Here is a 26,433-nt window from a genome sequence, read left to right on the forward strand (position 1 = left end):
CTGCAGGTTTCCATAATCTGCCGACAAATGCTATCTTCCACTTCCTCCCCACTATTTGGAGGTCGATAATAAACATAGAACATAGAACAGTACAACACAGAACAGGCCCTTCGGCCCTCGATGTTGTGCCGAGCAATAATCACCCTACTCAAACCCACGTATCCACCCTATACCCGTAACCCAACAACCCCCCTTAACCTCACTTTTTAGGACACTACGGGCAATTTAGCATGGCCAGTCCACCTAACCCGCACATCTTTGGACTGTGGGAGGAAACCGGAGCACCCGGAGGAAACCCACGCACACACGGGGAGGACGTGCAGACTCCGCACAGACAGTGACCCAGCCGGGAATCGAACCTGGGACCCTGGAGCTGTGAAGCATTTATGCTAACCACCATGCTACCGTGCTGCCCTTAAACATCAAACAAGGTCACTCCTCCCTTCCTGTTTCTCACTTCCAACCATAGAGATTCTACTTCAGGAACTGCATCTTGTTCAAGCGCTACGATACTATCTTTTTTTTGGGAAATGTTTTTTATTGAGTTTTCATATTTTATATCCAACAAATTACAAATTATTAGAAAAAAAACACGCAAAAATTAACATGTATATTTACAGGTAAGCATCTTCATAATAACAGCTGTGGCCACCCCCTTTAGCCGGCATACATATTTTACATTCCCCAATATGGCCGAGGCACATGTTTATAGGCATTTATTTACAATTTGGTTTTGGGCCTTAGCTTGCCATCAGACTGTCGCTTGCGGCTTTGTCCTTTTTTTTTTTGGAACAATTTTTATTCAAGTTTTCAACAACAAATTTTATCGCAACAGAGAAAAACAGTAACCCCTCCCCTCCAATACAAAAACAATAAATTAACAAGAAAAATAAATAAGCGTAAAACCATGCGAACAAACCCCCATAACTAACCCATAGCCCTCCCCCCGGCTACCTTCCCCCGATTCCCGTCCATTTTCCCCTGATTCTTGGCCACCCAACTATTCTTCCTCCTGTTGCTACGATACTATCTTTTTAAAAATAAATTTAGAGTACCCAATTATTTTTTCCAATTAAGGGGCAATTTAGCGTGGCCGATCCACCTACTCTGCACATTTTTTGGGTTGTGGGGGCGAAACCCACGCAGACACGGGGAGAATGTGCAAACTCCACACAGACAGTGACCCAGAGCCTGGATCGAACCTGGGACCTCAGCGCCGTGAGACGGTTGTGCTAACCACTAGGCCACCGTGCTGCCCTTCTATGATACTATCTTTGACCAAGACTGCTACACCCCCTCCTATTTACCCACCCTGTTCATACTAAAACCTTATAACCCAGGATGTTAAGTATCCAGCCCTGTTCTGGCTTCATCCATGTTTCTGTCAATGCTACTATGTCATATGCCCCAGAGCAATTTCTACTTCCAGTTTCCCAATTGTGTTCACTACATTCCATGCATTTACATACATACAATTTAACCCTGCCCTCATCTCTTTCTTGCCCTTTGGGAGGTGACCATTTATTTGTTCACTGTCAACTCTCAACATTCTTCACTTATTTTTCCCTATTCCCCATCTTCTCTCTTTTTCCCTCAGTTATACTTCTAAAACTAGGCCCATGAGTCAACCCACCACCTATCTCACAAGTTTAAATCCACTCCCACTACACAATTTACTCTCTCCACCATTGGTTCCATTTCAGCTCAGATGAAGCCTACCTCTTCTAAACAGTGTGCAACTCTTTTGGGATGTATGCATGTCTCTCTTGGGGAATATTTGTTTCTCTCCCTCGATTGATGTATGTGTGTGACTCTTGCAGTGCATGTTTATATCTCTCAATGAATGCTTGTGTGTGGTCTGTTGCTCTCTCTGTCGCTCTCTCTGTCTGTGTGTGTGTGTTGGTCGGTGGGGGTGTGTGTGTGTGTTGGTGGGTGGGTGGGGGTGGGTGTCGGTGGGGTGTGTGTGTGTGTCGGTGCGTGGGGTGTGTGTGTGTGTCGGTGGGGTGTGTGTGTCGGTGGGGGGGGGGTGTGTCGGTGGGGGGGTGTGTGTGTCGGTGGGGGGGTGTGTGTGTCGGTGGGGGGATGTGTGTGTCGGTGGGGGGGGTGTGTGTGTCGGTGGGGTATGTGTGTGTGTGTCGGTGGGGGGGGTATTTGTGTGTGTGTCGGTGGGGGGGGTATGTGTGTGTGTGTCGGTGGGGGGGTATGTGTGTGTTGGTGGGGGGGTATGTGTGTGTCGGTGGGTGTGGGGGTGGGGGTGTGTCGGTGGGTGGGGGTGGGGGTGTGTCGGTGGGTGGGTGTGTCGGTGGGTGGGTGTGTGGGTGGGTGGGTGGGTGGGGGTGTGTGTGTGGGGGTGTGGGTGTGTCGGTGTGTGTGGGTGTGTTGGTGGGTGGGGGTGTGGGGGTGTCGGTGGGTGGGGGTGTGGGTGTGTCGGTGGGTGGGGGTGTGGGTGTGTCGGTGGGTGGGGGTGTGGGTGTGTCGGTGGGTGGGGGTGTGGGTGTGTCGGTGGGTGGGGGTGTGTCGGTGGGTGGGGGTATGCGTGTGTGTGTGTGTCCAGGGAGGGGTGTGTGTGTGTCTCGGTGGGTGGGTGTATGTCTCGGTGGTGTGTGTGTCGGTCTGGGTGGGAGTGTCTCTCTCGCTGGGGTCACTCGTGTGTGTGTGTGTGTGTGTATCTCTCGCTATGTGTGCATGCGTCTGTGGCTCTCTCTGTGTCTCACTCCTGCCCCTCCTCATCTCTGCCCCCTCCATCCCACACCTTTCCCCTCCCTCCCTCCCTACTCCCGGTCTCTGCATTGGATCCTTCCTGAGGACCAGCTAATCCCAAGCGTGAACGGAACTGACTCTCTGGACCATCACCAAGTTATCTTGTGGGTATTTCCTCCTCCCTGGAAATGTATTGCAATTCTGCGGGTTATTTAGTCTAATCTGCACCAAGACCTTCCTCTCACAGCCCCCCAGCTGCAAAGTTAGTGAAGGTGTTCGGAGCCAGTGGATGTCTTACATTTGTCCGAATGCCTATTTAATCGCAGATAGATAGATGAAGCAGCTGTTTAATAAAAGGCCCATGAGGCCCTTTTAATTGCTGACTGATAACTGTGGGAACAAATGATCTAGTTGAAAATTATCTCAGAATACGAGGAGCCTGCCCCGACAAGACTGACAGGCCCTTGGGATCATTGTCCTGCTGTTATGTTCTATTGCTAAGGAGACAGACCCCAATCTAACTCTAGTGACATTATTTTGGTTGATGTGTAAAAGGATTTAACAGCCATAGTTTGTGCTCAAGCCCCTGAGATGTTGGGCTACGTGATCAGATTTTTAAACTTCGGTCTCTTTTGGATGTATCTAGTGTGCTGTTGTCTTTAAGATACAAGAGCAAGTTAGCCATAATTTTTGCACTTGGCTCGGTCATTCTAGCAGTGACTAATTAGGGCGGGGGTGTGTGGAAAAAGCTGTTGGCAAATGTAGTTACTTTTTAATCTTGTATCTGGAAAGCAAGGCAAGGCCGGGCGAAGCAGAACATCCCATGGTTGGAAGGATTTCAATGTCCTTGTGTTTGGCTGTGTGGCAATATTAACCCTGCGGGGTGTGCGTGTGTGTTTTGGCAGGGAAGATTGCGAGCAAGTTCATCTTTCTCGAGCAGAAATGGAGAAGGAAGAAGTGGCGACGGTTGAGGGTGTGCTAGAGGGCCTTGGGGTTTTGATGAGTACTATGAGCAGTTTTGGGCCCCATATCCTTTTTGTTTGCTATTTAAGATGTAATATTTTTATTTTATTTTAAATATTTTTATTCTTCTCCTTTTTCACAATTTTTCTCCTGAATTTACACAAAACAAATATGTCAAACCCCATAACAGTAACAACGATCCCATCCTCCCACCATGCCCAGACAGCATCCCGCATGTTCACATAAACAAATGACAAAGAAAAAAAAGGAATCAGGGATTACCCATAGCCATCTTCAACATACACAGCCCCCCCCCCCCCCCCACTAATGTTCGATGTTATCCAGTACTTGAAAGTGCATAATAAATAGTGGCCGTGACTTGTAGAACCCCTCCGAGCTTCCCCTCAGTTCGAACTTTACCTTCTCAAGGGTCAAGTATTCAAACAGGTCCCCTCACCAGGGCACAGGGTGGAGAGGCTGCTCTCCATCCCACCAGGCCCCATATCGAAGGAAGGATGTGCTGACCTTGGAAATGGTCCAGAGGAGGTTCACAAAATGAAGAGCTAGTTGTATGAGGAATGGTTAAGGACTCTGGGTCTGTACTTGTTGGAGTTTAGGAGAATGATGGGGGAGAATCTTATTGAAACTTGCAGGATACTGTGAGAGATCTGGATAGAGTGGACGTGGAGGAGATGTTTCCATGAGTGTAAGTACTAGAACCAGTGGGCACAATCTCAGATTGAAGGGGCGATCCTTTAAAAGAGATGAGGAAGAATTTCTTCAGCCAAAGGGTGGTGAATCTGTGGAACTCTTTGCTACAGAAGGCTGTGTGTCACTGAGTATCTTTAAGACAGATAGATAGGTTCTTGATTAATAAGGGGATCAGGAGCATTGGGGAGAAGGCAGGAGAATGGGCATGAGAAAATATCAGCCCTGATTGAAAGACGGAGAATACTCGATGGGCCAAGTGGCTTAATTTAATGGTCTCAGATAGGGGAAGATGTTTCTTATGACAACTGTGGCAGAGTCATAGGTTTAAAATTATCTGCAAAGGAAGCGAGAGGGAAAACCGGGAGAAATTTCTTCCCATGGAGAGTAGATTCTCTTTTCAGACAGTCCCTCGGGATTGAGGGCAAGTTGTTTCCATTCCCGGTTTGATGGGATTTGAGACGGTTCTGAAGACTAATTTATGGCCGGTGGGGGGGAGGGGGGGGGGGGGGGGAGGTTCAGGTAGATTGAAGGTTTGTGCACTCTCTCCGACACCCTGAATCCACTTCTACACGTTCCCACAGTGCTCGAAGCCTTCCCAAATGAACCTTGTCCACTTTGGCCTGATTACAGCTGGGGGGCAGTCAGGAGTCTTCGGGAATGTTTGACCTCTTCAGCAGTGCATTTTTGAGGACATCCCTAAAGAGTTTACATTGTCGGCTGGGGAGCTCCCCACTGGATTTTAAATAGAGCAGTCACTTGGAGTCTTGGGAAGATTCAAGATGGTGGATTCTCGAGTCTTTTTGTCCAAGACACACTTGAACCAAGAAGTAAATTCGAAGGATGTCGCCCCGTGTCAGATTTAATCAAATGCTTCTGTTACGTATCTTCTTGACTGTGGTGCAGTTGAAATGTTAAGGGGACAGACATCAAGTGCTTGTTGTGCAGGGTGCTCGGTCTTTGTAAGTTGGTTGAAATCACTCTCACGGCATTTTTCATTAAATTGTTTTTCCCCCTTCACTTCCAGGCCTTCAAGAAGCTTCCAGACTACACTTTGATCCCAGCCTCCTGCACGGAAGTGGCCAAACTGGGAGCATCCCTCAGCTCCTGCTCCATTCTAATCAATAAGAAGTTTGAATATTAGAATCAACTGGGGAGGGGGCACCCTTGTGTCCCTGCCCCTCCCCCACGCACCTGCCTTAATTCCATGGCGGAATAGAATAGAAATGGCTCTAATGTGATGGATGCCAGGAGCACAAGGGATGCACTGGAATATTTGGATCAGGAGTCGCCCCACCTCCCCACCCATGCCCCAGAAATGAAATTGGATTGTTTTCATGTAGAGGGTAGAGATTGAGAAGTCTTCATTGTAATCAAGAACCCAATATGCAGAGCCAAAGCCTTTATTGTGGGAGAGATTAAGTGATAGTTTGTGTGAAAACAAAGTGAGCTATACTGGATCTAACCTGGGGAGCAAACAATTCCGCCTCCACCTTTCACTCGATGCTGGAAGCAGGATCTGGGATGTCCTCTCACCCTACTTCCTGAAATCCTGGATCCTCTCCTACATTTGGATCTCCTCGTGTATGTGTGTGTTTTTTTTTAAATGTGCTTAAGATGTCCATTTGATTTCTCACCTGGATGGTTGCTGAATCTGGGTAGGAGTGAGATCATCCCTAATTCTGTCCGGATGCCAGAGCACAGGCCTCAGTCCCTCTCTCCTCCCAGTTATCCTCCCAAATGTGTGATTCTACCAGGGCGAAAACCCCCAGGGCGCCAGCACGCCCCTTGTTTTGGTCTTCCGGCCTGCAACTTGTTTAAATACCCAGAGAGAAAGAGGCAAAATGTCAAATTCCTGAAAGTAGGAATCATCCCGAACCCAGCTGTGGTCCAACCCACTCTGGCTGAATCCAGCATTGAAACTGTGTGAGGAATGTTTCACCATTAACACGGTCTTTTAACATTCTGGGAACTTCTCAAAGAGCTCAGACAAATGTCCAGTCTCTCCACCCCCCATCGTTTTAATGTATCAGTCACTCTTACTGGTTCATCTGAAACATTTTGGTTAAAAATAAAATCGAAAAGTGGGGCAAGTCACATTAAACCAGACAGTGCATTTGGAAACTAGGAGAATTTTCTCAAATCGGGAGCTTTGGGGTGTGGAAGATGTGGGCCTGAGGATGTCTGACTCCTGCAGGAAACATTGTTTGACGATAATTTAGTGTTTCGCTCTTCTCCCCGGAAAATAGAATTATTTAAACCAGTTTAGATAGATCCTGTGCCAACATCATGGGAAGCTGTGGGAGCTCTTACCCCTTCTGCAATCACAGTCTCCGAAAAGGGAATGAGCTGTCCAAGAAACTGCTCTTCCAGTAAAACAGGGGCAATTAACCCTTTACAGTGCTTTCGAAATTTCTGTCCCGTAGATATTGAGTGTTTTTTGTTTCGAATTTTTCAAATTTCGAATTATAAATGGTTAGCAAAGGAATACTGGGGCAGCTTCGAGAACAGGCAACTTGACTTGCAATGTCGCCTTTCCTCCTAGGTGTAAAATTAACCCCGCCACCCCATAAACCCGCGGTGGAGAGGGTACTAATCTGGGGCTGGGCAGGGCATGTCCCCGCTGCTAGCGGCGGATTGCTTCCTGCAGTAACTCCGTCTGCCCCTCTGTGCAACTGCGCCATCTAGAGTTGGAAAACTATATCACAGAAGCACAGGCACCACTTTTGACCCCCTATTTTTAATTAGCGAGGAGCAATTACTTGTTTTAATTATCTATGTTACAAATAGCACTTGAGGACATTTTGCTTGAATAGTGGAGAGATAGGCCTGCGAATAGTGCAGTCACTCACTCGAACACAATTCAGACACACAGCCCGTGTCACCTCGCCGTTCTTTCACAATATGATTGAGAACGTTCTTGGCGCAAGATCTTTTACACCAGGACACAGGCGAGATTTGCTGGTTCAGCGACTATTTTACGTTTTGCAGGACAAGCGGATCTTTGAATCTTTGCAGCAACAGCAGTAACACGGATCAGGTTCCATGTTCTTCATCCGATCCTCAAGGAAATAAGTAACTCGGCCTTCACCTGTGCCCCAGCCCCAGTGGCCGTGCCCTTTGTAGGGGATCCCAAGCCAGTGAATTTGTTTTGCATGAAATCCCACCCATAGGGGCCCCTGTGCAGTGAGCTCCAGTGGAACGCCTGAGCCATCACTGTTCTCTCCCTCCCCGCCCCCATTCCCTTCCCAACCACAACCTCTATCAGATGTGGTCAGTTGCAGAACTTTTCAATGAATGTCCTGTCCTGTTTGAAATGATCGGTGGGGAGAGAGCAATCTTCATACATTTGTCCAGGGAATATGGGCTACACACACTTTGAAAGGTTGTGTGTGTGTGTGTGTATATGTCTCTGTCGCTCCTCCTCCCCACCCCAGGTCTGAGCACTGACAGTAGTTCAGTCAATAGCAATCAAAACGTCAGTTCAGTTGGTCCATGCCTCTTTCCCTCCTGCAGTCGATCCACTTCCAGTGTGTTACCTCATCCCAATCGCTCCCCGGATTGGGATCAGTGTGTTTGTGAGGCGGAGCCAAATCACCTGGTGCTTTTTTTTTTATTTCTGATGCCTAAACTCCAGCTTTTGTACCGCCTTTTCTTTATAACCGATTCTTCTGCCCGAATAAAATTGAGCACCTGCCTCGGAAGACAGTGTGGGGTTTAATATTGTTTCTGGGGTGTGTGTGTGTGTGGTGTGTGTATGGACGACACCAGTCCCTCCAGTCTGCCTCCACCTTCAAATGGATAATGGGAGATTTCTACCTTCATTTCCAGAACCCAGATCACCCAGTTTGGAAATGTTCATTGACCCTGAGCTTCCGGGGGCGGGGGAGGGGGGGGGGGGGGGAGGTAGGTAAAGTGTGGGGGCCAGGAGGTGGAAGATTATAACGCCTGGAATTTTCAGGCGCGTTTGTGAAGTCCTTTCTGATCTAGTTTAAGACGAATGGTCCAGTTCTTAAGGTTTTAGGTTTTGTCCAAGTGTTCAAGATTCTCACCTCTAGCAGTAATTATACCCCCAACAAACTATTTAGTGACATCCACAATTACTCCTTTTCATCACTCCTTATTCATCGATACTCGGGAAACACCAGCACTTTCTGGGTGCTGATGCAACTGTTCTTCAATGGAAACCCCCATGAATCTGCATAAAAATGTCCCCAAGACCTGTGTATCCTTCCTGAGGGATATGGTGCCCGCCCAGAACTGAATGCATTAATCCAGATGTGGCACAGAACAGCACAATTGCTTTCACCTCATTTTTGACCCACCTAAGCTTTTTGGACACTAAGGGCAATTTAGCATAGCCAATCCACCTAACCTGCACATCTTTGGACTGCAGGAGGAAACCGGAGCACCCGGAGGAAACCCATGCCTTCTGTTGCAATCAAATTTTGAAGTGGGTCTTGAAGCTTGAGCTTCAGGTGCAATGATGCCCACTGTGCCACACGGGCATGTATAATAATCTTTAATATTGTCACAAGTAGGCTTACATTGACACTGCAATGAAATTACTGTGTAAATGCCCTGGTCGCCACATTCCAGCGCCTGTTCCAGTACACAGAGGGAGTATTCAGAATGTCCAATTCACCTAACAAGCACATCTTTTGTGACTTCTGGGAGGAAAGTGGAGCACTCGGAGGAAACTCACACAGACATGGGGAGAACGTGCAGACTCCGCACAGACAGTGGCCCAACCAGGAATCAAACCTGGGACTCTGACACTGCAAAGCAAAAGTGCTAACCACTGTGCTACCGTGCCGCCCCATTATAAGAGTCAAACACATTACTGTGGGCCTGGAGTCACATGTAGGTCAGACCCCATAAAGATGGAAGATTTTCTTTGCTGGTGTGGACTAATGATTGATTCCAGCAACAATCGGTGATAATTTCATGGTCACTGAGACTAGCTTCATATGCCAGATTTATTCACTGAACACTGGGGTGGGTTTTGAACCAACGTTCCCCGAGCGTTAGTCCTAGGCATCTGGGTTACGAGTAAATTCCTCTGTTTGAATTATTTTTACTTTGCTTAATCTCCCTGGTGGCTCTTCATTATCTGGGGTGAGAAACTATTCCTACTCTTCCTCTCTGAACCTTACAATATTTACCATTAACATTTTTATATTGCTTGAATAAAACTGTCTCTTTACAATATATTCCAAATGTCATACACTCCAACACCTTTGGTTCAAGGTTTCATTAAAGTGTAATCTTAAATTGGATTTCCAAGAATTCATCCGAGGTACAGCCTACAGATCCTTGTGCAGCTCCTGAAGATCGAATCAAAGAAACGAACTGACCTTCACATCAATGTAAACCGGTTACAGTTCACAATGCAACTGGATACTGTGGTCAGATCAGCATCTGTAGCCAAATGCGGTTCATCTAGCAGGATTTCAAATTAAATAAATGTTTGCATTTTTTTAAAGCTCCTTCCACAACCTCGGACCATACCCAGACACTTTTGAAGTGTCTCTTGTAATTTGAGGAAAGGTTCTGGCTAATTTGCACTTAGTGAGTGCCTGGGAACGTGAATGAAATGAAATGAAAAATCACTTATTGTCGTAAGTAGGGTTCAGTAAAGTTACTGTGAAAAGCCCATCGTAACCACATTCCGGCGCCTGTTTGGGGAGGCTGGGACGGGAATCGAACCATGCTGCTGGCCTGCTTTAAAAGCCAGCGATTTAGCCCAGTGTGCTAAACCAGAACGTCACTGTTTATTGGGGGATTAATGCGGAGCTGCATATTGGCGAGAATCTTCTATGTAATAGTGGGGAGAGGGTATTTTACACCCACTTGAAAAGGCAGAAAGAATCTTAGTTTAACATTTCATCCAGAAAGCAGCAACAATTACAGTACAGCCCTCTCTCAGTGCTGGGTTGATGAGTTTTTACCATAGAATTTACATTGCAGAAGGAGGCCATTCGGCCCATCGAGTCTGCACTGGCTCTTGGAGAGAGCATCCTACCCAAGGTCAACACCTCCACCCTATCCCAATAACCCTACCCAACACTAAGAGCAATTCTGGACACTAACAGCAATTTATCATGGCCAATCCACCTAACCTGCACATCTCTGGACTGTGGGAGGAAACCGGAGCTCCCGGAGGAAACCCACGCAGACACGGGGTGGATGTGCAGACTCCGCACAGACAGTGACCCAAGCCGGAATCGAACATGGGACATTGGAACTGTGAAACAATTATGCTAGCCACCATACTACCGTGCTGCCCATTTGGTAGCCCAAGTTCAAACGTTTGAAGCTAGGCTCAACCTCCTAACCTTTTATTTTCAAGACGAGAGTGTTAGCAATTGAATCAGGGCTAACAATAACACCAATGCTCATGATACAAGCAGAAAAATTAAAAGGATAGCATTCATGTCGTGCCTTTTTGCGACCACCGGTTGTCTGAAAGCGCTTCTCAGCCAATAGTGTACCGTCCTGTAAGAATGTAATGTTTATTATGCATAATTGTTCACACTCATTTCTGATCTCTAAAATGGTATCATTCAAAGATACTGGTTAACTGCAGCTGACCTGTGGATTAACGCTTGTGTGATGCCAGTCAGCCCCTCCCCCACTCCCTCATGGTTCTTTCACTTGAGTTCACACCCTTCCCACAGCTCTTGCAACCTTATTGGAATGTGGATTGGGTGAGACCCTGGTTTGAAAATATGGATCCTTTATCGGCGCCTGGAGAGCGTATGTTGCTGTATTCACGGAAGGGAGCACTGTAGTAGCTTTGCAAAACTGTCCCTTGCCTGCTCTCAGAAGGTGTTTCCTAGGAATAAAACATAGAACCAGAAAATAACTTACTTTAACTTATATTTTGCTTATTTTAGGACATAACTTACATTGGTCTAGTGACCTCTGAGCATTCGAAAGGGCTTTCCCAGCCATTGACGTACTTTTCACAGAATCTCTACAGTGCAGAAGGAGGCCGTTTGGCCCATCGAGTCTGCACCGACCCTCCGAATGGAGCACCTTTCCCACACCCTTGAACCCGCCGTAACCCCACCCTTTTTTTGTGAACACTAATGTGCAATTTATCATGGCCAATCCACCTAACCTGTATTGTGGGAGGAAACCGGAATGGTACCCGGAGGAAATTCATACAGACACTGGGAGAATGTATAAATTCACCCAAGATCAGAATAGAACCCTGGTGCTGTGAAGCAGCAGTGCTAACCACTGTACGAACGTACATAGAACATACAGTGCAGAAGGAGGCCATTCGGCCCATCAAGCCTGCACCAACGCACTTAAGCCCCATCCCCATAACCCAATAACCCCTCCTTCCCTTTTTTCATGGGCAATTTATCATGGCCAATCCATCTAACCTGCATGTCTTTGGACTGTGGGAGGAAACCGGAGCACCCGGAGAAAACCCACACAGACACGGGGAGAACGTGCAGACTCCGCACAGACAGTGACCCAGCAGGGAATCGAACCTGGGGCCCTGGCGCTGTGAAGCCACGTGCTACTGTGCTGCCCGTGGAGTACCGACTCCACTTTTGAAGTGTAGTCATTGCTGTCCTGTAGGAAATGTGGCCGTCAGGTTTTGCACAGCAAGATCCCACAAACAACAACGTTATAACCGTGATTTTAGACATTGGCAGGGCATGCAAGAAGCTACTGCCTTATACAAGATCGGTATGACTCCCTTGTACTCAAAGCCCCTATTAATCAAACCGAGGCATTTGCTTTATTAACTATCCCATCAACATGCACTGCCACCTTCAATCACACACACACATTCATATATATATACACACACACACACACACACACAGGTCACTTCCTTTAGAGTTTCTGTGTTTATTTTCACTGTCTCTCCACATTCTTCCTGCTAAAATAAATCACTTCACACTTCTCTGCATTGAACTTCATCTGCCACTTCATTGCCCAATCCACTACATATCCATGTCCTTTTGAAATTCAAGACTACCCTAATCACAGCTGACAATGCTTCCAATCTTCATATTATCCGCAAATTTTGTACTTGGGGGAAATGCTTCACTGGTTGGAATCATGCCCAGCACAAAGGAATATTTTTGTGATTGTTGACCAATCATTTCAGGGTATTGTCCCATACATTCCTCAGGACAGTGCCCTCTGCCCAACCATCTTCATCTGCTCCATCAATGACCTTCCCTCCATCAGTGCAGATGCTCAATGATGATTGTACAATATTCAGTTCCATTAAAAAATCCTCATACCAAACCATTGGGTGCCTGCATGCAGCAAGACCAGGAAAAAGCTAGTGGTAAGCTGGAGGATTGTGAGAGCTTTAGGGGTCAGCAAAACGCTGCTGAAAATAGAATCAAAAAAAGTTAAGATGAACTACGAAAGGAAACGAGCAGAAAACTAAAACACTGATACCAAGAGCTTCTGTAAGTGTATGAAGAGGAAGAGAATAGCTAAAGTAAATGTTAACCCTTTAGAGGATGATACTGGTGAGATAATAATGGGGAACAATAGATGATGGAGGCATTGTCTCTGTCTTCACGTCAGAGAATAATAAATATTTTCCAACAATTTCAGTAATGCAGACGAACATAGTGCAATAGCCATTAATAGGATAATGGTATTAAATAAATAGGACTAAAAGCAGATAATCTTCGGGACCTGGTGACCTGCACCCTAGGGTATTAACGGAGAAGGCAGGAGAGACAATGGTTATGATATTTCAAAACTCCCTGGATCCTGGTGGATTGGAAACACGCTAAAGTAACTCCCCTATTGAAAAAGGGAGAGAGGTAAAAAGTAGGATACTATAGACCAGTTAGCTTAACCTCTGTGGTGGGGAAATTGCTGGGATCAATCATTAAGGAGGAGATGAACATTTGGAAAGACAAAGCTCAATCCACCATTGTCAGTATGGGTTTATGAAGGGTAAGTCATAACTACTATGACCGCTATGACTGCGGGTCAGATGTTGGGAATTCTACAGTGCATAACTCACTTTACTTCCCAAAGCCTCTCCACCATCTACAAGGCACTAGTCACGAGTGTAATGGAATACTCTCCACTTGCCTGGATGAGTGCGTCTCCGGCAACATTCAAGAAGCACAACCCCATCCAGGATAAAGCAGCCCGCTTGATAGGCTCCCCGTTCTCAAACATTCAAACCCTCCACCAACACATAATGGCAGCCATGTGTACCATCTACAAGATGCACTGCAGCAAATCAACAAGGCTCCTTCCACAGCAACTTCCAAACCCGTGATTTTTACCACTTAGAAGAACAAGGGCAGCAAATGCATGAGTTCACCACCACCTGCAATTTGCCTTCCAAGCCACACAGTATCCTAAATTGGAATTATTCTGCCGTTCTTACACTGTCACTGGGGAAAAAACCAGAACACCCTCCTCGTCAGCCCACTGGATGTACTAACTCCAGATATCAGCAGGAGCCCAAGGAGGAAGCTGACCACCACCTTCTCAAGGGCAATTTAGCATAGTTAATAAATTCTGACTTCACCAGCCATGCTTGCATCCTTTAACTAATAAAGCAACACCCATTTTGAAGCTAATAGAGTTGGGTGGGGGATAGTATATTCAATATGCAGGTTCATAATATTATTTTAAATAATAATAATCTTACCTGGACTTCAATTATACCTGTAATATGAACATACAATGTTACAGTTACATAATGAAGACATGGTATCATTGTTCCCAATCAGCAGAGCTTACTTTCTACTCCCAACCCTCAAACCCTCCTTCATTCTAGACATTGGTTTGGTACAGTGCTTAGTATTACTGACTATTGCCAGTCAGTAATACTTGATACAAGTGGCTATTATTCATATATAGCACGTAAGGAGGAAAGGTAAAATGTCTGCATCGACATGGCCCTCATAATGGCCAGGCACCTGTTAAGAATCATCAACCTGTACTTTTTCTATGTCAGAAAAGACACACAAGACAGAGTAACAGGATGATGGCATTCAGCCCCTTGCTCCTGTCCGCCATTCACCATGCCTGCTCTTTATCTTAAACCCACTGACATAGCTTCCACAATGATATTTTAGCCGAAGGAAATTTTCTCAATCTCAGTTTTGGACAGTTAATTAGCCCCGAGCTCAATGACTTTTTTTGTGGGGAAATGGTTCCAGATTTCCACCATTTTCTTTGTGAAAATGTAACTCCAAATGTCTCAAGGTGTTTTGAAGTGCAGCAGCTGCTGGACACACAGCAATTTCCGCAAAAGGAGCACCAGAGAGGAAAAATCGGAACAATCTGATATTGTTTGCAGGATAACCATTGACCGGGACACCATGTGAAACACTAGTACTGTGGGATCTTTCCATGCCCAGCTCAGCAGTCAGACGGAGCACCGGGGGTGGGATTATCTCAGCCCATGCCGGGTCGGAGAATTGCCGGGTGGGCGTGATTCGCGGTCCGCCAGTCCGCCGATTCTCCGGAGGTGGAGAATTGGCGCCATTGTCGCCGGCGCGATCTCCGCCCAGGATGGGCCGAGCGGCCACATAAACAAATCTGAGTCCCGCTGGTGCCATCCATGTGCGGTCTTACCCGGCTGGACCTCAGCATGCATCCACCCGGATGTGGACTGGTGGGGGTGGAAGGGGGTTCTGACCCGGGGGAGGGGTGGGGGGGGGGGCTCCGCTGTGGCCTGGCCCATGATCAGGGCCTAACGATCGGTGAGCCAGCCTCTCGGGCTGGGGGCCCCTTTTACTCCGTCAGCCCCTGTAGCCCTATGCCATGTTGCTTCGGGGCTGGCATGGGGAAGGGAGCCACCGCGCATGCGCACAACCACGTCGGTCGCTCTCTGCATGAGTGCATTGGTGCCGAGCGCAGTGCGCATGCGCAGAGCTGTGGCACCCATTTAACGCTGGTCTCCGCAGCTGGGGCCACGTGGGTCGCTCCAGTGCCCTCCTGGCCTATTGAGAGGCTCAGAATCACTACTCCGGCGGGCCTGTTGACGCCGTCGTGAAACGCGATGGCGTTTATTACAGCGTCAACACTTAGCCTGAGGACCAGAGAATCCCGCCCCGGCTTTACGGCCTTTCTAGAAGACAGCGTGGTAAAACCGGTCAATGTTGAGGGAGAACCAAGCGACATTTCATCTGCTCACATCCTGGAGTGGGACATGAACCCACAACCTTCTGAGCGACTGGTGCCAAGTCACCTCCGTAGCTGTGCACACACCGAGCAGGATGGAGGCCGATCACTCCATGCACGGCCCTAGTTGCTAACTATTGATAGCATGGCAAATCCCTCTCCTAATTACTGACAACTATTTACAGAATCGAGACTTTCAATGCAATAATTAAATGCATTGCGGCGGAAAAGAAGATTCGTCTGAATTGACACCGTATTCGTCTCTCAACAGTGCCTGTCTCCAGAAGGGAGGAACGTGCAATAAATAATTACCGTACATATCGGCAGACCTTCTTCTGGCTGGCGTGACTGTCTGCAACCTTCAAGATAAGAACAGGTTAAATCTAATTACAGATTCCACATCGCTAAATTGGAAATGCCAATGTACGCATAAATAACAATGAATTGTTCTGTTACATACCCTTTCAGCCTTGATATAGCTAAAGTAAAAGGAAATGGTTTAAGATGAGAGGTGTATTTTTTAAATGTCTTTACAAGTAACAGCTATTAATGTTTCATATAATTACACTCTCAAATAGAAGGTACAATCTCCGGAATCAGCGCCATGCTTGCCACAAATTTGTAACTAGAGGCCGACATTAATTCTCACAGTAAACAGAAGAGCTAGAATCACTCCCACAATCACACGGTACCTTGATGTTGGCAGTGCAGCCGCGAGAGCAGGAGGATCATTACCAGAATGGAGCACCCGAGCAGTCCCAGCACCAGTGGATATACTCGATCATTGGTTGAAACGCCCGCTGGAGGACAATCAGCCACATTCCCTGGTGTGAGGCAAGAGAGACGGTTCATTTGCCAAATCACCGTGTAACCATTAGCAATCTGACACACCTACAGAAAAGGAGGTGGCGAGGAGCAGCCCCCCCCCCCCCCCCACCACCCCAGAGTCAAGTTTGACCTTCTTAGCAACAAGACACTAATCAACAGCGCAGGGTGGAGGGGGGGGGGGGGGGGGTAAAAGTTCAATGTAACCATTAAACAGGCTGAGGAATAAACCTCATTCAACTAAGGTTTCCTTTAACATCCACTCAACGCCAGCCGATTTCCCGACGCATAGAGAACGGTTTCAATGGGAAATCCCATTGACCATCCCGTTGCCAGCGAACGGAGCGCCGCCGAGAAACACGCGGCTTGGGCACCGGATAGGCCCATCAGAATAAGTTTAACTTGAGTAGTAGCATTTTTAAACCAGTGGCTTCTCCCTTCAAACTTCTTACTGTGCTCACCTCAGTCCAACGCCAGTATCTCCACATCATGCATTTATATAGTACCTTTAATATTCCAGGGCACTTAAGGAGCATTGCCAAAGAAAATTGAAGGAGGGGGATTCCTGAGCTTAATATCCGGACAACTAAACACACGCACCCCAGTCCCCAGTGGTGTGATGAAAGACCCGGGGGTGCAGAAGAGGTTAGAGTTGAAGGAACTGGGAGACTCCGGGGCCTGAAGGGCTGGAGGAAACGGCAGAGAAAGGGAGAGGCAAGCCCATGCAAGAATCTCAGAAATGGGGAGTCAGTGAGAACAGTTTGTGTCCGTTAGGACATAGGTGGCAAGAAGCCTGCATGAGCATTGGCTCTCTAACGATTTGAAGTTACATGTCACTTTCGAGAAATTAATTATCCATCAGTCAGACATCATTCCGGTTTGAATCACTTTTTGCTACTAGGAAGACAGATGTGCTTTAAAAGTGATTTAGATCCAGAGGCACATGCCGCGCACATTTCAAACTGCTGGGAAATTCCTGAACTCCGGTCTGTTTGACTTACTGTCAGTTACAGTGAGTTGTGTTCCTGTCCCGTTTCCTCCCCCAATCGTCGGAACTTCCACCTCGCAGTAGTAAACATCCGAGTCCATTTTCGCTAAATTTTCGATTTTAATGAAAGCCACGCTTTGGGCAAATAAGTCCGCCCCTGACATCTGCATCCGCCCCTGGTAGAAAGGATTCCAAAGCGAAAGTTCCGTGTTTCCTGAGGCCCGCCTCCACACAACGCGTCCGACTTTCCAACTCAATTCAAAGGTGCAGTTTAGTTGCACTGACTCGCCTTCTGTAACATTAATAGAGGCCGGAAACTGGACCACATGGATTTCACGCCTCAACCCATAATCTAGAGGACAAATGGAACAATTGAATCTTAGAGACATCTGAAATAGGAACTGCTGTGGACCATTTGCTGAGTGGAGACTATTCCACTCTTCAGTAACAGCATCACCTGCCTCAACTTCACTTGTCGTCATTAATGTCCCAATATTAATGAATTCCTTCAATCCAAAAATCTACTGAATTCTGTCTTGAATGTGCCCAATGAGCATCCGCACTTCCCTGGGATAGAGCATTCCAAGATTCGCATCTCTCTGAATGAAGAAACCCACTTCCCGATTCCCCAAAGCGTCTGCACATTCTACAAGATAAGCGTGAGGAGTGTGATGCCATCGGATTCATGAGTGCAGCTTCAACAACGGCACGATAGCACAGTGGTTAGCACTGCTGCCGCACAGTTCCAGGGTACCAGGTTCAATTCCGGCCTCGGGTGACTGTTGGGAGTTTGCGCTTTCTCCCCTGCCGGGGTTTCATCCCACAGTCCAAAGATGTGCATGTTAGGTGGATTGGGCACGCTAAATCGCCTCTTAGTGTCCAAAAGGTTAAACTGGGTTACGGGGATAGGGAGGAGTAAGTAGGCTTAAGTAGGGTGCTCTTTGTAAAGACTCGATAGGCCGAATGGCCTCCTTCTGCACTGTAAATTCTATGATTCTATGATCAAAGCAGCCTACTCGCCACATGAAACATTCCCTACCATCTGAATCCTCTGCGGTAGTTCACCCAGGAGCCTTGACGGAGGAACCCGGGCCCTCCGTCAGCTGGCACACGGGAACACTTTGAAAAGTTCCCCTCCAAGCTATGCAGTGCACCATCTTGCAACTGTTCCCTCATTATAGCTTAAAATGCTGCATTTCCCTGGCAACACCCTGGTCATACATTCACCACGTGGACAGCACCAATTTCTCAAACTGCAACTTGGAATGGGTAACAAATGGGTAACAAGCATTGCTATAAAACAAGAAAGAATAAGAAGGGGCTATATAATAATAAGAATAATCACTTATTGTCATGAGCAGGCTTCAATGAAGATACTGTGAAAAGCCACCAATCACCACATTTTGGCGCCTATTCGTGGAGGCCAGTACGGAAATTAAACCTGCGCAGATGGCATTGTTCTGCATTACAAACCAGCTGTTTAGCCCAATGTGCTAAACCAGGCCTTTATGCTAAACAAGCCCCGTGTGTCTAAGTGACCTATGTATCATAACTTGCCGATTAACTTTGTCAAATTGATATGTCACTGGGTTACAAATCCTGGTTAATATTATAGGGGACTTTGGCTCAAACCCACTCATGGCACCTGATGCAATTTAAACTCTATTCAGTTTAAATATCTGGAATATAAACCTAATTTCAATAATATTGACCATGAAACTATCATTAATTGTAGTAAAGGAACCCCATCTGGTTCATTAATGTACTTTAGGGAAGGACATCTGCCACCCTTACCTGGTCTGGCCTACGTGTGACTGACTCCACACCCACATGTGGCTGACTCCTAACCACACTCTGAAGTGGCCGAGCAACCCATTCAAAGGCAACTCGAGGTCGGTAACACATGCAGGCCTTGCTGGCGATGTCCATACCCTATCAACTAATAAAACAGCCTGATTATGGGGAAGGATTTAACTTTCAAGTGGCTTGGGTTGGAAGTTCATCAGGGGTAACAAAGGACACCAGATAGAAATGGATCAAGAGGTATTATTGTTATGTGAGTAATGAAGCGGACAACACAAAAACATTCAATAACCGATGATTGTGGGATTGGTGAAGGAAGAGAGGGCTCGGAGGGGATTTACCAGAATGTTGCCAGGACTGGAAGAATGCAGTCTTGCGGAACATGTCGATAGGTTGGGGTTGTTCACCGTGGAACAGAGGAGGACAACAAAAGATTTGATTGAAATTTAGCAAATGGTGAGGTCCCTAAATAGAAAGGATGGGAAGGGGCCTTTTTACCTTAGCAGAGAGGGTCAGTGGCCAGGTGATTTAGATTTGAAGCAATTGGTAAAATGATTAGAGGGAAGATGGGGAATATTTTTCTCATTACAGTGTCGTGGAAATTTGGAAATCACTGCCTGAAAGTGATAGAGGCAGAAACCCTAAACTTTAAAAAAAGGTTTCTGGATATTCACCTGGAGTGCTGTAACCTGTAGGGTTAGGGACCAAGCGCTGGAAAGTGTGATTGTGTGAAAGTGTGGCTCGTTTTTCGGGTGGCAAAGTCACTGGCCTATTTCTGTGCCCTAAAGTTCTATGATTATAGCTACTGATTTATCAAATAGATGACGGGGAGGTGGAAGCGAGATGGGAATAATGATCTCTTGTTACCTCAAATGTCAGGGACATTGTAAATAAATTAAAATACTGACTAACCTAAAAGATCTGAGCAATATATTCACAGTGGTATCCTTAGAATAGGCCTTCCTCCATTGCCTCAATGCTACTTTTGGAAATTATACTACATAATACATAAACCATGGGTTCGATACCCCTTGGAAAACTGATTCTGGATTTTGGATTTTGTCATGACAACTCATCTTGATTTCCTTTTCAAATCCCGCTGGCCCTTTCTTTCTACACATCCTGTATACATATATACATAATACGGTAGCACAAATGGACAGCACTGTGGCTTTGCAGCTGCAGGGTACCAGGTTCGATTCCTGGCTTGGGTCACTGCCTGTGTGGAGTCTGCACGTTCTCCCCGTGTCTGCGTGGGTTTCCTCTGGGTGCTCCGGTTTCCTCCCACAGTCCAAAGACCTGCAGGTCAGGTGGGTTGGCCATGCTAAATTGCCCATTGTATCCAAAAAGGTTAGGAGGAGTTATTGGTTTACGGTGATAGGGTGGAAGTGAGGGCTTAAGTGGGTCGGTGCAGACTCGATGGGCCGAATGGCCTCCTTCTGCACTTTGTTCTATGTTCTGTAATCAGGTAACCCAGGCTAAAGGGCTATCTATATTCTGAAACATTAGGTGTGGAAGGGGTTCCCGCAGTGTGGGTCGCTACTTCAGGACAGGCAGCTCCTGGGAACAATGGAGGCTGTGAAGCAGAGTCTCAGGTTTGACAGACCTGCCCGTTTAAACCGGCAGGATGTGTTTTAGTTTTACCTGTGAGTGGGGCTTAACTCAATGAGTTCTGATGTATGATCCCTGACTCAAACAGAAAATGCAAAATGGGAGCTAAATTGTTTTAGTTGCTTTGTCTGTTTCCGTATCCTTTCTGTTTGAACCCTGCCCCCAACCCCGCTTAATGAATCTCTCTCTACCACCCCTCCACCACCCCCCCATTACCTCCCCTCCCCAATGCCCAGTTCATCGCGGGGGTCCCACGGAACGTGAAGCAGTAAAATGAGGGCACTCAATCAATAAAGTTTGCATAAAATTTGAGGCAAGCCATGGGTTCGATCCTCCTTGGAAAACTGATTCTGGATTTTGGATTTTGTCATGACAACTGTATCTTGATTTCCTTTTCAAATCCCGCTGGCCCTTTCTTTCTAAACATCCTCATCCTTTTTTTTCCATGTAAAAAAAGTGAAAATCAAAATTCGCGCAGCGATTTACAATACTGACTCCTGGAAGGCCAGCCAACAGTGCAACTTCCTTGCCCTGCGCTTGGCAGCAATTACCCACTACTGGCCCAGTTGGGGAGTGGCTGGGGCCGGCTGGAGGTGCGGGGGGCGCGGTATCTGCCAACTTCAATCCTTCAAGTGGAAAATCTGCCTGTTCTATTTTGCAACGTGGAAGAGTGGGTGGATGCTGAGGAAGGAGCAGTGCTCCGAAAGCTAGTGTTTGAAACAAACATGTTGGACTTTAACCTGGTGTTGTAAGACTTCCTACTGTGCTCACCCCAGTCCAACGCTGGCATCTCCACAATAGGGAAAGAGTGAGAGAAAGAGGAGGGGCTGAATGATAACCAGATGGTCTCTTTCTAACTACTAATGCCTGACTACATGATGAAGTTGGCTCTAAAGATACTTCGATTCGACGCAACCTGGATAAGTGCAGCTCCAACAACACTCCATAGGATCCCAACAGTGCAGAAAGAAGCACCATCGATTTTACACCGACCCTCCGAAAGAGTACCCTAAAAAGGCTCACTCCCCCGCCCTATCCCCATAACCCTGTAACCCCACCTAACCTGCACATCTTTGGACTGAACACCAGAACTTGGTGCCATCCAGGACAAAGCAGCCCCGCTTGATTGGCACCCCTTCCACAAACATTCCCTCCCTCCACCACCGACACACAGTAGCAGCCGTCTGTACCATCTACAGGCTGCACTGCAGGAACTCATCAAGATTCCCTACACTGCACATTCCAAACCTGCGACCCCTATCACTGAGACCGACAAGGCGGCAGGTACATGGAAACACAATTATCTGCAAGTTTTCCTCCAAGCCACTCGCCATCCTGACTTGGAAATGTATCGCCGTTTCTTCACTGTTGCTCGGACAGAATCTTGGAACTCCCTCCCTAACAGCACTCTGGGTGTACCGACACCACAGCGGTTCAAGAAAGTGGCTCACCACTACCTTCTCAAGGACAATAAGGGATCAGTAGTAAATGCTGGCTTTGCCACGGACATTTAACTCCCATGAAAGAAGATTTAAAAAATAACTTAATTTCATATAGTTAAACAAAATCGTTTGTAAGCATATTGCTACTTCTTTATGTTTCAAACGGACACATAGAACACACAGTCCAGAAGGAGGCCATTCGGCCCATCGAGTCTGCACCAACCCACTTAAGCCCTCACTTCCACCCTATCCCCGTAACCCAATAACCGCTCCTAACCTTTTTGGTCACTTCGGGCAATTTATCATGGCCAATCCACCTAACCTGCACGTTTTTTGACTGCGGGAGTAAACCGGAGCGCCCGGAGGAAACCCACGCAGAGAACGTGCAGACTCCGCACAGACAGTGACCCAGCAGGGAATTGAACCTGGGACCCTGCCGCTGTGAAGCCACAGTGCTATCCACTTGTGCTACCGTGCTGCCCTAACACCTGACTGACACCGCAAGTCAATTAATGTGTTAAAGTCTAAATTAATCTGAAAATTCAATGTGAGATTTGGAAAACAGCGACTCACCAATCTGTATAAGAATTGCCATGAAATTCAGGAATGCCCATATGCGAATAGTTTGCATCTTGATCCTTGTTCGGGAAGAGATCAGGAACGCACACGAGATCTGCCGGGATCCAAAACAATGTTGAAGTCAGCCAACAGCAAACCGCAGGCGCTGACGTGTAAGGAGAGTTGCCTGTGGTGAGTTCATATGGTGTAGCACCAGGAAGGTTCAGCCAGGTTCCAACTGTAATGCCATTCAATCTTTTAAGAATAACTGGGCAAGAGCACCACTTGGATATCACGCAGGCATCACCGAATACATTGAGGGAGGTGACCAATGGGTTCGATTTCAATTTAATTGTTCATACCCTTGAGCAGTGTGTGCAGACTGGGGGTAGAAACCCATCTTGTGTTTGTTCAGACAAATAGCGTGCACAGGGTCAGTGGCCGAGGTGCGAAGCCAGACCGAAACGTGGAAGTCCCGTGGGTGGAAACGGGCTCCGACAACCTCGATGGCGATATTGCACCAACTTGCAATTAATGAATGGGTGCTTGGTTTACACACCACGATCGTTCTGTTACGCCATTCAGCACTAAGACGGTCCTCTGGTTTTAGAAGGGTAAAACTAGGGGAGGAAATCAGAAGGGAAACATGACCAGAAATGAACCCGAAAAGTTTTACAATGACCGGTGGGGAAGGAAAACTCGCGTGCGCGTGATTTCAGGCACATAACATGGTTGTTGACACTTAACTGGCCGAGCAAACCACTCATAGAGTCATGAAGGTGTAGCATATAAGGGCGAGGAGGTAATAATGATGCTGTATAAAACGTTCGTTAGGCTACAGCTAGAGTACTGTGTGCTCTGGTCGCCACACATATGCCCTTTTAACTACCCTATCTATCAGTGCTGCTGCCTGCAGGGATCTTTGAACATGCAGCACCGAGGTCCCTTTGGTCCTCTGTACTTCCTAACGTCCGATCGTTCATTGTATGTTATCTCGCCTTGTCAGAACCCCCCCCCCCCCCCCCCCCCGCCCCCCGCCAACAATGCATGACCTCACACATTTATGCATTAAGTTCAATGGATGATAATTTCAGCGTCCCTATTTCGGCAGCACGGTAGCACAAGTGGCTAGCACTGTGGCTTCACAGCGCCAGGGTCCCAGGTTCGATTCCCCACTGGGTCACTGTCTGTGCGGAGTCTGCACGTTCTCCCCGTGTCTGCGTGGATTTCCTCCGGGTGCTCCGGTTTCCTCCCACAGTCCAAAGACCTGCAGGTTAGGTGGATTGGCCATGCTAAATTGCCCTTAGTGTCCAAACAAAGGTTAGGAAGGGTGATTGGTTTATGGGGATGGGTGGAAGTGAGGGCTTAAGTGGGTCGGTGCAGACTCGATGGGCCGAATGGCCTCCTTCTGAACTGTATGTTCTATGTTCTATTACTGAGCCTGGCTTTCTTCTCCAAATTCAATTCATTTGCCACCAAAATAGGTGTTTCCACCAAGCTCTTGGAACCAAAGCTTTACATTGAAATGGCGCCTCCCACGTTTAATCCAGAAATAAGAGCACCCCTGACAGAGCAAGAAGTGGGCAGTGTCAAGCCTTCGGAGTGGGGCACTGAATCCAAACCCTTCAGGTGGCGAGCCGGCTACTCATTGACTGAAGACCCAACACTACAATGTGCAAAAGCTTTAATGTAATTGTGTTAGCCATTTAAATCCACAAAAGATAATCGGCTTGAAAGTTAACTAATTCCCTTTTCGTTCTACTTTCGATTCTTTAATGGAAGCAATCGAAAGCCATTTCAATGCTTCATCAATACATTTTATGAAGCTGACCAGAGAGAAGTGAAAACTTTCAGACCATATTCAAAACAACGAAATAGGGAAGCCATACATAAAGAAACGTGCAGATTAACCTGTGTACTCACGAAAAGGTGGAAGTAGTTTTTATTCCCTCCCAAATGTTCGACCATTCTATAATCCACCCTGCCTCTCTGGCACCCAGATCTATTCACTGTAGCCCTTCAACTCCCCTGTTCCCACGTTCGCTTTTGTTTCGAAATCACACACAAATGGGACACGATGTTCAGATTCTAGGCTGGTTACACGTCGTGTCTAAATTCCCGTTGCTGCGTGTGCATTTGAGATTAATGGATGTGTTCAGAGTGCGGGTGGTTCTGTAAACAAAGGGCACGCATTAAAATAAGTGGCAAAGGAAATAATCGGGGGGCGGGTTAGGATGGGTAAGTATTTCAACGGGGAGGTAGAGTATGGGTGTTGTGTTGCGAATAAACTGCAATGTACTGCATGAAAGCGGATTCAATTACAAAAGGGAATTGGATACATACATAAAAAGGACAGATAGACATGGATATAAGGCCTGAGAATAATTACTACTTCATTCAAAATATCGTCACAGGTGCGTTAGGCCGAATGGCCTTCTTCTATACTGAAACATCCCATTTCACCCTTCGACTTTTTAGAAAGCGTGATTCACCTGGACATGTGAGTTGTGTCTCTTTATGGTGATGTACAATTTGCACACGCTGTGTTGCAATAAGCTCTGTGATCCGAGTAAATTACACAATGTTTTTCGTAACACTTGGAGATATAACAAAGAAAGGATTGCAGAGAAGTTCTGCTACCAGTAATTATATCATAACCTGTTGTCGAAAGTGACATTGCAGGGAGGACATCCCTCTCTTTGCTGGATGGTATTTCATATGTTCCTATTATTGGGGCTACTCCTGCCTCCCTAAATTAAGTGCGAGGTATTGTGATCCATCCTATCCCCCACCCCCTCCAATCGTCTTGTCCTCGGCCAGATTAATGATCTGGAAGGAACTGAAGGCACTGTTGCTAAATTTGCAGATGATACAAAGATCTGTAGAAGGACAGGTAGTATTGAGGAAGCATGGGGGCTACAGAAGGATTTGGACAAGCTGGGAGAGTGGGCAATAAAGTGGGCAGATTAAATACAATGGCCTGGATAGAGTGCACGTGGAGAGGGTGTTTCCACTTGTAGGAAAAACTAGAACCAGAGCACTCTATCTAAGGGGTTATGGGGAGAAGGCAGGAGAATGGGGAAGAGAAAAATATCAGCCATGATTGAATGGTGGAGCAGACTCGATGGGCCAAGAGCCTAATTCTGCTCCTATGTCTTATGGTCTTATGGTCTTCACCAGATGGCGGATTCCATAACAAGTTAAGTGGCAAGTCCATGGGGAACCAGATTAGCCTCCATAGACTGGTTTATTTTGGCGAGGTTTTGGGACGAATTTAATGTCAGTTCTTAGCAAAGAAATCCTGCAGTCAAAAAAATCAGAGAATAATATTTCGCAAAAGTAGACAACTTCATCCTTCATATTGCTGCTCAATTGGATTCTCTTTTGCCTGTGGGTGTCCGGGCCTAGATCAGAATTCAATGCCGATCCCTAATGCCCTTGAGAAGGTGGCTTGTGAGCTGCCTTATTGAATGCGCTGCAGGCCATGTGGTGCAGGTACACCCACAGGGCTGTTCGTAATGGAGTTCCAGCAACGGCGATACATTTCCAAGTTCAGAAGGCCAGCTTGAAGTAGAACGTGAAGGAGGTGGTGTTCCCATTGTCTGCTATGTGCTACCCTTGTTCTTCTGAGTGGTAGAGGTCGCAGATTTGGAATGTGCTGTCAAAGGAGCGTTGGTGATTTGGGCAATG

The 26,433-nt window shown here is 46.9% G+C and overlaps 2 protein-coding genes across 2 annotated transcripts in view; one reads left to right on the plus strand and one right to left on the minus strand.

Moving 5' to 3' along the window:
• The window catches only part of LOC119976017 (N(G),N(G)-dimethylarginine dimethylaminohydrolase 1-like), a 76,718-nt gene extending 68,639 nt beyond the window's left edge, over positions 1 to 8,079 (plus strand). The window contains exon 6 of the mRNA XM_038816077.1: positions 5,399 to 8,079. Within this exon, the coding sequence (XP_038672005.1) occupies positions 5,399 to 5,515 (117 nt within the window). The 3' untranslated portion in view covers positions 5,516 to 8,079. The remainder of the gene's footprint in view (positions 1 to 5,398) is intronic.
• A 2,783-nt stretch (positions 8,080 to 10,862) lies between these two features.
• LOC119976535 lies at positions 10,863 to 22,852 on the minus strand. Its single transcript, XM_038817100.1, has 7 exons — positions 22,759 to 22,852; positions 17,343 to 17,681; positions 16,209 to 16,340; positions 15,977 to 15,995; positions 15,829 to 15,875; positions 14,036 to 14,052; positions 10,863 to 11,209 (listed from the first exon to the last, which is right to left on the minus strand). Exons 1-7 carry the CDS (start codon positions 22,814 to 22,816, stop codon positions 11,063 to 11,065), a joined length of 759 nt encoding a protein of 252 aa, XP_038673028.1. The 5' UTR covers positions 22,817 to 22,852; the 3' UTR covers positions 10,863 to 11,062.
• Positions 22,853 to 26,433: the final 3,581 nt, after the last annotated feature.

This window comes from Scyliorhinus canicula, chromosome 13, assembly GCF_902713615.1.
Source record: "Scyliorhinus canicula chromosome 13, sScyCan1.1, whole genome shotgun sequence".
Classification (NCBI taxonomy): domain Eukaryota; kingdom Metazoa; phylum Chordata; class Chondrichthyes; order Carcharhiniformes; family Scyliorhinidae; genus Scyliorhinus; species Scyliorhinus canicula.